Source organism: Ranitomeya variabilis, chromosome 1, assembly GCF_051348905.1.
Source record: "Ranitomeya variabilis isolate aRanVar5 chromosome 1, aRanVar5.hap1, whole genome shotgun sequence".
Classification (NCBI taxonomy): domain Eukaryota; kingdom Metazoa; phylum Chordata; class Amphibia; order Anura; family Dendrobatidae; genus Ranitomeya; species Ranitomeya variabilis.
The window spans coordinates 258,246,621-258,260,452 of NC_135232.1; the positions used below are offsets into that span (position 1 = coordinate 258,246,621).

Below are 13,832 nucleotides of genomic sequence, written 5' to 3' on the forward strand. Positions count from 1 at the left end.
ATCTCGCGAGATCGCAGCATGGAGCGTCGGGAGGAGCGGGTAAGGCCTGTTGTCGATCCGGGGGCCGACGGACTGTGAGTATCTAACGTTTTTTTGTTTTTTTTATTATTATTTTTAACATTAGATCGTTTTACTATTCATGCCGCATAGGCAGCATGAATAGTAAAAAGGTGGTCACACAGGGTTAATAGCGGTATCGGAGTGCGTTACCCGCGGCATAACGCGGTCCGTTACTGCCGGCATTAACCCTGTGTGAGTGGAGGGGTGTATGTGGACGCCGGGCAGTGAGTGCGGGGAGTAAGGAGCGGCCATTTTCTTCCGGACTGTGAGCGTCGCAGATTGGTCACGGCAGCCATGACAGGCAGCTGCCGAGACCAATCAGGAAACGAATAACCGTGACAGAAAGAAGGACAGACAGAAAGACGGAAGTACCCCTTAGACAATTATATAGTAGATGGGGATTTTCATATAAAGCTGCATGATCCGGTCATCAGCCCGTGTGTTTTTAAGTGCAATAGTCAAGTATCTAGTGCAGTTATCGTGTGCATGGAGAGTGTGGAGACAGATGAATAGTAGGGTGCAGATTCAGAGTAATATTTGGAAGGAGGGAACAGGGCAAAGTTAGTTTACTGAGTAGTTGATGTGGTAGGCTTGTTTGAAGAGATGGGTTTTCAATGCGCGCTTGAATAGGTCGGGGCTAGGTATCAGTCTGATCGTCTGGAGAAGTGCATTCCAGAGAGCTGGTGCAGCATGAGAGAAGTCTTGGAGACAGAGGTGCAAGGTTTGGATTACGGGGGATGTTAGTCTTAGGTCATTTGTAGAATGGAGGGCACGTGTAGGGTGACAGACAGAGATGAGGGAGGAGATATAAGGCGGTGCAGAACTGTGGAGAGCTTTGTGGGTGGGTGAGAGAAATGAGTTCATACTGGACTCTGTAGCGAATGGGTAGCCAGTGTAATGACTGGCATAAGATGGAGGCATCGGTGAAGCGACTGGACAGAAATATGACCCTGGCTGCCGCATTCAAGATGGATTGGAGAGGAGAAAGTTTGGTAAGAGGTAAACCTATCAGAAGAGAGTTGCAGTAGTCCAGACGAGAATGAATAAGAGGGACAGTAAGAGTCTTGGCAGTTTCAAAGATGAGAAAAGGTTGGATTCTGGAGATGTTTTTAAGATGCAGGTGACAAGAGAGAGTGAGTGAACGGATATAGGGAGTAAAGGAAAGTTCGGTGTCGAATATGACCCCAAGACAGCAGGCATGTTGCTTGGGAGTTATGGTTGAACCCTCCAGGGTTATTTCGATGTTGGGTAGAGTGAGGTTAGTAGATGGGAGAAACACAAGAAGTTCTGTTTTGGAGAGATTTAGTTTCAGATAGAGGGAGGACATGATGTTAGAGACAGCAGACACAATCCTTGATATTTTGAATTAGGGTAGTGGTGATGTCCGGGGAAGAAGTGTATTATTGGGTGTCGTCAGCATAGAGATGATACTGGAACCCAAATCTGCTGATTGTTTGTCCAATAGGGGCAATGTATAGAGAGAAGAGGAGGGGGCCTAGGACTGAGCCTTGCGGAACCCCGATAGTAAGGGGACGAGGACAGGAAGAGGAGCCGGCAAAACATACAGTGAAGGAGCGTTCAGAGAGGTAGGAGGAGAACCAAGAGAGGGTTGTGTCCTTGAGGCCTATAGAGCGGAGCGTAGTGAGGAGGAGCTGGTGATCCACAGTGTCGAATGCGGCAGATAGATCCAGGAGAATCAGCAGGAAGCAATGACCTTTGGATTTAGCTGTTATTAGATTGTTAGAGACTTTAGTGAGGGCAGTTTCAGTGGAGTGTAAAGAGCGGAAACCAGATTGTAAGGGGTCGAGAAGAGTTATTCGAGAGATAGCGGATTAGACGGGAGTGGACCAAGCGTTCCAGTTTAGAGATGAAGGAAAGGTTAGATACAGGTCTGTAGTTAGCAGTGCAGTTCTGGTCCAGGGATGGCTTTTTAAGTAAAGGGGTTATGATTGCATGTTTAAATGAAGAGGGAAAGATACCTGAAGAAAGAGAGAGGTTAAATATTTTAGTCAGGGGAGTGGTGACCACTGGCGAGAGAGACTGCAGGAGATGTGAAGGAATGGGGTCACTGTTGCAGGTTGTAGGCCGAGCAGAAGCGAGGAGCTTGGAGACTTCTTCTTCTGAAACAGGCTCAAAGATGTCTAGTGAGCTTGAGGGTGCGGCAGGGGAGGGGATCTTGTATTTATATCAACTCTTTATTTGATCATCTGGAAACCAGTCGTGGTGTTTCCACCTGTAAAGCTCCAGTCAGAAATCCATTGCATTTTGAAGAACCTGTGTGACCCTGCCATGACAGCAGATGATTGATGTTGTTGGGGTGTGATGTCAGATCTCGCATTGCCCTGTATTTGTGGTATGACATGAGACAGCTTATTTTAAAATTGCATATAACAATAGTCCTTGGTAAATTGACTGTATTTTAATTTCTGCTTTCAACAAGATGTTGAAATAATAATTTAGATTGTGAGCCCCATCGGGGACAGTGATGATGATGTGTGCAAAACTGTAAAGCGCTGCGGAATATGTTAGCGCTATATAAAAATAAAGATTATTATTATTATTTATTATTAAGATGCAGTCTTGACAATTATTTTGCTGCCAGATAATAATACTGCTATTTTCCTATGCAGAATAGAGATGGTAAGAGGCTGCTGGAGAGGAAGTTAAGCAGCTGGGCTTAGTGAAGCTCAGAGCAGTGTTACTGGATTCCTTGTGCATTACTTGCTGCATTATTTCTCCTAAATTAGAAGATGGATTGAGCGGCGTGTATTTTCTGTTATTCCCCTAGTCCAGAATTGTAATAGAGACGCATGCAGCCCAGATGCTGAGCAGCAGATTGTATCCGGATTACTGCTTTTATTACAGAGCAGTGGGTTCTTTGGGAAGGATTTCATTCTTTGTGCTGTCATTATTTATAAGCACTTATTGTGTGATAAACCCACGTATCGTGCTGCTTACAAGGCATGAGATCCTTTTGTTTTGCACCTGTGTATACACATCCCAGTGTTTGTCTCTAGAGTTTAGCTAATACTTGGAGCCTTATTATTTTCATTTTAGGAAACAATATAATCATAAAATGGCATTCTAAAACCAAAATTTGTAACATTACGTTATTTATATTGGCCACTAGATGTCAGCACAACTTGGTACACTCTATGCTGCTAAACCAGAGAATCTCGTTTTACTGTTTGCTGTTAACCGTAATCTTACCTCTAAATCATCACCTAGGAGGGAGTCTATTGTGGTCATTTGTTTGGATATACGATAGTAATGCACAGCTATCTCCATTTATGACTATATTAGACACCGGAACATTACTGTAGTTAGATTCTCAATGATAGCCAGATTTAAAAAAGTGTTAATTGTAACAAGAATCTTTTATACCTCTTTTATTGGTGGTATAATTTAATTTTCTTGCATGCTTACTGCCACACGGTGCCACAAGCCACTCTGGCTTTTGTTAGGTCATTTACACAGGACTAGGACAACAATCTGAGTCTGTGCTCTGGTTGAAGGAAACTTTGGTTACAACCTTAGATTCTTTCTTCATCGTGCTGGCATGAGGCTCCATTTGTGTTATACTTCCTTCACAATATGATTCACCTCTTAGGCCATGTGCACACGTTGCGGATTTCTTGCAGAAATTTCCTGAAGAAAACCGGAAATTTTCTGCAAGAAATCCGCATTTTTTTTTTTTGCGTTTTTTTTTCCGTTTTTTTCGCGTTTTTTTTAGCATTCTGCAAGCGTAATTAGCTTGCAGAATGCTAAAGTTTTCCAAGCGATCTGTAGCATCGCTTGGAAAACTGACTGACAAGTTGGTCACACTTGTCAAACATACTGTTTGACAAGTGTGACCAACTTTTTACTATAGATGCAGCTTATGCAGCATCTATAGTAAAAGATAGAATGTTTAAAAATAATAAAAAAAATAAAAAAATGCTTATACTCACCCAGACATCTCATAAGCGGCGTCCGTTCGTCTTCCTATAGCTGGTCTGTGCGCACAGGGCCTTCCGTGACGTCACGGTCACGTGAGCGGTCACATGACCGCTCACGACCAATCACAGGACAGTGACGTCATCGGCAAGGTCCTTCGCCGCACACCAGCTACAGGAACCGAACGGCAGCGTGCAGCGGTGAGGCGGGAACACTGCGCGGGACATCGAGGGTGAGTATAGGACTATTTTTTATTTTATTTCTTATTTTTTGACCAGTTATATGGTGCCCAGTGCGTGGAGGAGAGTCTCCTCTCCTCCACCCTGGGTACCAACCGCACATAATCTGCTTACTTCCCGCATGGTGGGCATAGCCCCGTGCGGGAAGTAAGCAGATCAATGGACTCCTAGGTGTGCGGAATCCCTGCAATTCCGCATTTTTAATGAACATGTTGCTTTTTTTTCCGCTATGCGATTTTTTTCGCGGAAAAAATCGCAACATTTGCACAAAAAATGCGGAATACCTTGTAAATAATAGGAGGCATATGTTAGCGTTTTTTTCGCGTTTTTATCACGTTTTTATAGCGAAAAAACGCTAAAAATCCTGAACGTGTGCACATGGCCTTAGGCCATGTGCACACGTTCAGGATTTTTAGCGTTTTTTTCGCGTTTTTTCGCTATAAAAACGTGATAAAAACACGAAAAAAACGCTAACATATGCCTCCTATTATTTACAAGGTATTCCGCATTTTTTGTGCAAATGTTGCGATTTTTTCCGCGAAAAAATCGCATAGCGGAAAACAAAGCAACATGTTCATTAAAAATGCGGAATTGCAGGGATTCCGCACACCTAGGAGTCCATTGATCTGCTTACTTCCCGCACGGGGCTATGCCCACCATGCGGGAAGTAAGCAGATTATGTGCGGTTGGTACCCAGGGTGGAGGAGAGGAGACTCTCCTCCACGCACTGGGCACCATATAACTGGTCAAAAAATAAGAAATAAAATAAAAAATAGTCCTATACTCACCCTCGATGTCCCGCGCAGTGTTCCCGCCTCACCGCTGCACGCTGCCGTTCGGTTCCTGTAGCTGGTGTGCGGCGAAGGACCTTGCCGATGACGTCACTGTCCTGTGATTGGTCGTGAGCGGTCATGTGACCGCTCACGTGACCGTGACGTCACGGAAGGCCCTGTGCGCACAGACCAGCTATAGGAAGACGAACGGACGCCGCTTATGAGATGTCTGGGTGAGTATAAGCATTTTTTTATTTTTTTTATTATTTTTAAACATTCTATCTTTTACTATAGATGCTGCATAAGCTGCATCTATAGTAAAAAGTTGGTCACACTTGTCAAACAGTATGTTTGACAAGTGTGACCAACTTGTCAGTCAGTTTTCCAAGCGATGCTACAGATCGCTTGGAAAACTTTAGCATTCTGCAAGCTAATTACGCTTGCAGAATGCTAAAAAAAGCGAAAAAAAACGGAAAAAAAAACGCAAAAAAAAAATGCGGATTTCTTGCAGAAAATTTCCGGTTTTCTTCAGGAAATTTCTGCAAGAAATCCGCAACGTGTGCACATGGCCTTAGACTGGTCTGTAGCCTTAGTTCTCTATTTTTTTAATTGAGGCCCCATCTTGTGCCTATCTTTATTTATAACAGCTTTGATTATTTCATTATGTAATCTTTCTCCTGATATGCCATTTTTTCTAGATGGAGTTTCATTTCACATATATGTATTTTGTTATTTTGTGTGGCCTTATTGCACGGTTCACATCATGTTTCTTCATCTGGTCAGTAACATATGAGGCATAGGATCAGCATTATGTTCGTTGAAACTTTTTTTTCAAGGTATCTATTACTTGCCGCATGCATATTTCCTTATTTTGGTTTTCTTATTATTTAGTTGGGGTTTTTTTTTATTGAGATTTACCATATGTTATCAAAATAACTGGGTATTAGTATGCGTTGAGGTTTCATTACATATTGTATGTGGAAATTTAAAAGCTAGAGGTGTTTATTTGTGATTTGGTGTCATCTCCTTATCCTCATATTTTTTCACCAGCACGTTTGAGGAGGTTATCTTCAGGTCCGTATATGGATCATTGGTGGTGTCACATATGGCCTTTTTAATGGTTTTTAATTTTTGTCTTTATTGTCTTTTTTCATTAATAAAAAAAAATGTTTTTCTATAATGTGGTCTTTATTGTAGGGTTGATCGTGACCATTTTTACACACTACTTTCTCTCAGTTTCGTGTTATGCATATTTGTGTGTGGTCAGCGATCCCCCTTAATATTTAGTAGTGCCCTTAAGTTTTCACTTTTGCATTGTGTTATCTATGATGACACCATTTTATTTAATGGCTGTTGTGGGAAGAGTTCTTGGATCTTTATCGGTGCACACCTAGAATCATGAGTTGTTTATTAATAAATTGCAGTGCATATCTTATACTTCTTGGTTTATATCCTTTTTTTTTTTCTTCTAAGGCCGGCCTCACACTCAGCGTATAAAATTACGGTCCGTTTTTTACGGCCGTAATACGCCTCAAGCTTCGAAATACGGTGATCCGTACGAACTCCGTAGGCAAGGTGTGGTGGCGTATTTTGCGCAGGTAATGTTGCGTATGTAATCCGTATGTCCACCGTATTGCGTTTTTTTCACGCAACTTGACAAAATGGACAATTAACGGTTTTTGAGGCTGAACTTGATTTAAATTACCATCATCAACCCTATTTAAGGCCCCTACAACAGGTGTCTCCCTCCCATATGGTCATTTTGTGGTTTGCCATCTGTTGGAGTGTTGGGTTAACATTTGGACCATGTCTGACCACCTGCAGTTCACCCCAACACAGCGGGTTTTGTTTAACTGGGTCTTGTCGCGTCGGTTTGGCCAGCCATACCCTGTGATTGTGGATCCGCGAAGGAGGAGCAGAAGAATGTGGGTGCATCCTCTGTTGACCCAACGCCTCACTAAAGGCCATTTTCATCGGCTATATACAGCTCTGCGGGCACATCCAGAAAAGTTCTATCTCTACTGCCGCATGACAATCCAAACATTTGACAGATTGTTGGAGATATTACGCCCAGGAATAACATTTCAGGACACAATGATGCGCAAAGCCATCTCCGCCGAGGAACGTCTTCTCCTTACATTACGGTATGTATTCTACATCCTCACATACCTTTTGTTGTATTTATGGGTTTGTTTCCTTTATTTTTGACCCAGAATATGTGTACATTAGGTCACAAGCAGATGTGACAAAGATCATAAAATATTTTAGTTAAGCTCCCTTTGTAATTTTGGTTTGTCCCAGCATTGTTTGGGATTTTTTTATGAGAAATGTTTTGTGTGCACTCTTGACCCATATGTAATTTTTTGGTATGTGTTTCTCTTTCAGATTCCTGGCCACTGGATTGTCATTTGCGGGACTCCACCTGGAGTTTTTGATTGGCCAATCAACCATTTCTGGCATTGTGCGTTTAACATGTCGGCAAATATGGGATAGACTCAAGGACCTTGTGATGCCTGAGCCAAAACAGGCTGATTGGCTCAAAATAGCCCATGGGTTCCAGGTGAATTGTGACTTCCCAAACTGCATTGGAGCGGTGGATGGGAAACATATCCGGGTACGTAAGCCGCCGAACTCGGGCTCCCAATTCTACAACTATAAGCAGTTTTTCTCTGTAGTACTGTTAGCTGTAGTTGACAGTAACTACAGGTTTATAATTGTAGACATTGGGGCCTATGGCCGAACTGGAGACTCTAGGGTATTCAATTCGTCTATAATGGGTCGGCGGCTACGTGACAACCAGTTACATCTCCCACCACCACAACCACTCCCAGGCTCCACTGCAGAACCAATGCCTTTTTTTTTGGTTGGTGATGAGGCGTTCCAACTGACCAGACACCTCATGAGGCCTTATCCCCGGCGCAACCTGGACCACCGTCGGAGGATATTTAATTTGCGCCTTTCTAGGGCGCGGAGACTGGTTGAGTGTGCATTTGGTATTCTGGTGGCAAAATGGCGTGTCCTCCAGACTGCCATACAGCTCAGTGAGGCTACCGTCACTGAAGTTATCAAAGCATCAGTCATTTTGCACAACTTTACCCGCATACATGATTGCTTTGCAGATGGTAATGATGAACACATGTTGCGTAGTGTAATTAGGCCAACACCACATGGCCCTCCTCCGCGCCGTCCCCTTTCTGGAGTCAAAGTTAGGGATGTTTTGACAAATTATTTTGTATCTCCTCAGGGTTCTACTCCCTGGCAAGATTATGCTGTTTCTCAGTTGTAATTTTCTTATTTTCTTGATGTCTTTGTGAAATATAATTTTTTATGCCCCAGAAAAAGTACTGTGTGTGTTGTGTTTCCTTATTGACCCTATGTTTATGTTTCTAGAATATGTGTGTGATGCAATAATGATTTTGACCAAAACATCATTTAGCTTTTTCAAAAACATTTTACTTAAAGAACCAGCCTTTTTTGGTTTCCCTGTTAACATATTTTTTTCATATGTTAGTTTTCCTTTTTTAGGGTGAAGTTTAAAACCAGAAAAAACAGAAAAGGTTAAATGGTGCCAAAAATAACACAAAACCATGGTAGGCAGCTCACAAATATAAAGATTAGGCCACAAAACAACAATACATTACAAATCCCTGTAAGTTGGCGGGGGAGATGGTGCCTGCTCTGGGTCCTGGTCAGGGGGCCTTTGTTGGGCCAATGTGACTTCATCCTGTGAGGATGCACTGGCTTGTGGCACAGAATACTGGCCTTGTCCATATTGGCCAGTTGGGTGGTGTCCATAAGCCAATTGTCTCTGTGCCTCATGCTGACGGACATATTGGCTTGCATCATACCCAAGCCCAAAATGGCCATGTTGTCCAAACCCAGGTTGGGACCAGCCTACATCACTGGGTCTGGAAAAGTTGCCATATTGGGATTGGGGGTTGTAGGCTGCCATTTGGTAGACTGATGGCCTTTGTATATTTGGTGGTCGGAGGGGTTGAGGTGGAGGCATACGTGGAGGAGGTGCTGCAAATCCTGATTGATCTTGCTCCTGTTGAGGGAATTGAAGGCGCAAGAGGTTGGTTTGGGAAAGCTGCCTTCGCTCAAGATATTCAAACACCTCATAGGGGTTATTTGGAGCTGTGCTTAAATCAATCAGGATTTGCATACACCCTCTCACACGTAGCCTCACCTCACGGGGAAGGGGTCTAAGGTAACGGGCAAGGCTGCGGGCAAAGGCCTCCTCTCCATCATCCGTTGCTGCCCTGGCCAAATAATTGAGGACCCCAGCGTCAACATCATTTCTTGTTGCTTGCAGCTCTCTCCTTCGGCGGGCTCTCCGTAAAGGCCCAGCTGCCTGTGGGGATGACACCAGTGGGTGTGGAGGGCTGCTGCTCTGGGCATGTTCCTCAGGCCTTTCAGCATCATGTGGTGCTGAGGGTGGTGGTGCTGCTGCATCTTCCTCACTTGCTGCTGCCTGCTGTGATGGTGATGCTGATGGGTCCTCAAGGATGGATGCTGAAGCTTGGAAAGATGGGCCTGCCACCTCTTCATCAACACTTACAGGATCGATCAGAGCCTCCGATTCCGACCCGGTCTCCCTCTCTGTGAGGTTAGACTGTGTTCTGTTAATAAAATGCAAAAAAAAAGGGATTAGTTTTTGCCCATTGTTTAATTACACATCTGTGAGCTATATTGTGTCAAAAAACATACACACAACCTCATATCAGACCAACATCTACTCCACTCTTATCTCAAATTCACACATGAATATACCAGATTTTTCTGTGGGATCACACCAAAGGTTAACAACACTATCACAACACATCATAATGTGGCCTAACATTTCAAGCTCAAACAAAAACAGGAAGACCCACATCTTCAAACAATCACAGAACATCCAGTAACAAACCAACTAACAAACCACTGCATGAACATTTCTAATCTCGCCTACTACCTTCTCATCCATCCCTTGTAGTAGGTAGTGATGTTTGGCGGGCAGGGTCCTCTCTCATCCAGGATCCTTTTTGAATTTAGCCTTGTTTACATTATATTTTGCACTATATTTACACATCCTTACATGTAATTGGCAATGTAAGAACCGTAAAAATAACAAGATAAGATTGATTATCAATCAAAATGTGTGGAGAGGTTATTACTTACTGCCTCAGATTCATACTGACATCCAAAAATGAAAGACGGTCATAGTAGATATATTTCCGCTTCTTGAGTGGGGCTGATGACCCACTTCTTGCCCGCTGCTGTCTTTCACGCTGGTATTGGTCCCGGATGCTGCGCCATCGTGTCATTACATCATCCACTGCAATTACATGTTCAAAAATATTGAGCAAGATCAGTAGGAACATAGCTTCTTACAGTTGTCAGTGATTTATTTATTTTTTTTTTTTTTGGGGGGGGGGGGGGGTTTCTTGCACCATTATTTACATGGTGCAGCAGATGTGAAAGGGGTTACATGCAGTGGTCTATATATCGGTCACAGTTGGAAACTTTACAGTCACAGACTGGGAGGGGAGAGAACCCTGTTCTTGCAAACATACATTAGGTCGGATTGTGAATGTGAAATAAAAATGCCTTCTGCAAGAATTAGCCTAATGTGACAATTTAGGACAAATAAAGACAAGGGGCAACACCCCTCTGGGCGAGGTATGAGTACCAAGAAATATTTATCCGCGCAACATCAAGATTACCTATGTACATAAACACTTGGCCTTGTTAATCAGCTTTGGGATTTGACAAAATGGACATAAATGACACAGATATCTAAAAATGATTCTTCAAGTCATCATGTAGGGAAAGCATCTTGTAAAGTCAAATCTGGGGAATACATGAGTGTACTTACTTAGTCTTGTCTGCTCCGCACGTGGCCGTTGGGCATAATCAGGGAATAGGAGGCCACAGATGGCCCTCCAAGCTGCCTCTTTCCTGGCCCGGTTGGAGTAGTTTGGATCCCGCTGGTCCCATATTTCTGGCCTTTCTTGGACCAGGATGAGGAGCATGTCCACATTAATTAGACTGGCCATGATGCATGCAACTCTGTGGAGGCGAGCCCCAGACTTCCGGGATGTCTGTGTGGCGTTTTCAGCTAATTAGCATGTCTGGGATTCATGATTGAGGGCTTGGCTCAATTCCTTGCACCTGGCGTTGGCTGGCGTATTTCTCGCAAGTCACACTGCTGGTCCGTGTGTAATCCGTATTTTTCACGCACCCATAGACTTTCATTGGCGATTTTTTTGCGCAACACGGTGACAAACGCAGCATGCTGCGATTTTCTACGGCCGTACAAGACCGTATATTACGGATCCGTAAAATACGGCAGATAGGAGCTGGGACATAGGGAATCATTGGGCCATGTTTAATGCGTATTTTACGGACGTAGTTTATGCGCTCATACGTCCGTAAAACTCGCTAGTGTGAGGCCGGCCTAAAACTGCATTTTTGTTCTACAGATTCCAGAGCTGAAATCTCCCAGCATTCCCTGCCGGGCTCATAGAGACTGAAGCTCTGGTGACATTTCTGCTGCCTTTTTCAGTGACTGTCAGCAGAATTGCAACTTGAAATCTAGAATAACCTTACGACCAGTGCAAAATATGAAAGGTATTTTAAAAGCTACTTCACCTTTTATTCAGAATATATCTGGATTTAGGCTGTAAATAGGTAACCAAAGGGGGACATAGCCTCTAACAATTGTGGTGATTTAGTATTTTTAGTAGACATTTCTGCACCAAAAACCTGACTCTTAGGCTGCCGTCACACTAGCAGTATTTGGTCAGTATTTTACATCAGTATTTGTAAGCCAAAACCAGGAGTGGAACAATCAGAGGAAAAGTATAATAGAAACATATGCTCCACTTCTGCATTTATCACCCACTCCTGGTTTTGGCTTACAAATACTGATATAAAATACAGACCAAATACTGCTAGTGTGACGGCAGCCTTAGGCCGGTGTCACACTTGTGAGTGCAATGCGAGAAACTCACACAAGTCTCTTGCATCAATACCCGGCACTCGGGAACGAAGCGTGCGGCTGCATGTATTTCTATGTGTGCATTGCCGGGTATTGATGCGAGAGACTCGCAAGTGTGACCCTGGCCCTAGCAGGAAAAACTCGGTATAAAATATGCACATTTTATGTGTTTGTTTTTTTTTATGCATATTTGAAACCGCTTCAAATCTGCAAAGAAGAAATAAGCAACGTGTGTGAGACTTAAGAAATATCATTCACTTTGCTGGTATGGTAAAACGCTGCATGTTTTCATGGCAAAAAGTGCAACGTGTCAACAAACCTTTACAAATCATTTTTAATCTTTTAAATGTTCCATTTTTCTGATATCTTGGACTTTACATGAAATTATTTAGCAGAGTTATAAGTCTAGTAGTAGAATGAATAATTCATCCTTGTGCATGTAGTTGTGTATCTGAACTGCATGATTATGTGCTCAGCCTGACTGGAGTTTAGAAAGTAATTAGATGTGTTGGTTTGTGACAATCTGTCACGTGCATTCTGTTATTTGACCCCCCCGCAGTTCTCAGCATGGTAATTAAATCCGCTTTCCAAGTATAAGCTGTTTGTTGCAGTCTTTCAAGCACTGTACTGGTTAATTTAATTCTCTCTTTTTTTTTTTTTTTTTTACATAGTATTTGGGTAATCATTGTAGTAGGGAGCCAAAACTGGTGGACAATTTGTAGCTCCACGTGACATAAATGCCAGAGGCAGTCTGGGCTAATTGCTTTCTTGGTTTTCATAGTATATTTCATATCAGTCGCATCCCCTTGGAGGGTGGAGACATCGTCTGATTGAATATCGCTGATGCTGATAGTGTTATCAATTCTCCACTGGTTCTTGCCATTTCTTTTAGCTGTTATTCCCTCAATGCAAACTATCAGATTGTCATCTCCAAGTAATAGAAATGACACTAAAGAGATGTAGCGTCTTACTTATTTCTCATCTGGTTTCTGAAGTGTCAGAAGATACTTGGAAGTGGTGACATCTGTGTTAAAACACGTTTATGTGGATTTCATCAAATGCACGCCAGACCCAAAGTGGAGTTACGTTTATGGATGATGACTCTACTATCACGGCTGGCTGCATTTTAGTGTCTAGAATTAGTTGTTATTCATTGTAATGGATGTTGTGTACAGTCATGATCACCGTTTTTAATTGTTTACATCAGCGATACCCAGCTTTGAGGGAAACCGCTTTAAAAAATGTTTTAACTTCCATTCTCACTCTCTTTCGTACTTCAAGAAGTTCTTGTAGGGAAGATTAAGTTTAATTGTTTTGGAAAACTCAAGTCCCCAGGTTGGAGTGTGATTATAAGGCTGGGTTCGCACTGCATTGAACCCGTCCGTTAGACGGACTACGTTACACCGCGGCATAACGCGGTGTAACGTAGCCTGTTAACGCCGCCATTAAGTTCTGTCGGGCGCATCACTAGCGCATTCCCACAATGGGCGTGCGCTAGGGATGTACCATCATTGAGTGATGGACCCTGAGAGGCGAGCTGCAGCGTTTCCAGGTCCGTCACTGCTAGCGCAGATAGAGCTAGCACATACTCTATCTGCGCTAGCGATGGTGCCCAGTCGGCACTTGCGTTACAGCAGCCCGTTTAACGTATGTGTTGAACAGGCTGCTGCAATGCAGTGTGAACCCAGTCTTAAAAAAACAAACCAAAAACTAAAACTCGCTGCACTCATACTTCCCAGTTCTAATGCTGAGTCACCACCATGGCTTCCGGTGTCTGTTTTTGCTTGCAGTCAATAACTGAGCGCAGTGGCTGAAGTCATCAAATCAGTCAGAGCCGTAATG

At 43.2% G+C, this 13,832-nt stretch overlaps 2 protein-coding genes across 2 annotated transcripts in view; one reads left to right on the forward strand and one right to left on the reverse strand.

Annotated features, from left to right (window-relative positions):
- Positions 1-13,832, forward strand: part of ARVCF (ARVCF delta catenin family member) — a 1,196,801-nt gene that overhangs the window by 28,936 nt on the left and 1,154,033 nt on the right. Inside the window, exon 2 of the mRNA XM_077293391.1 lies at positions 11,473-11,620. The gene's annotated coding sequence lies outside the window, so the exon portion shown is untranslated. The remainder of the gene's footprint in view (positions 1-11,472; positions 11,621-13,832) is intronic.
- LOC143813456 (uncharacterized) lies at positions 8,646-10,271 on the reverse strand. The gene is made up of 2 exons (XM_077293386.1): positions 10,169-10,271; positions 8,646-9,630 (listed from the first exon to the last, which is right to left on the reverse strand). Exons 1-2 carry the CDS (start codon positions 10,180-10,182, stop codon positions 8,646-8,648), a joined length of 999 nt encoding a protein of 332 aa, XP_077149501.1. The 5' UTR covers positions 10,183-10,271.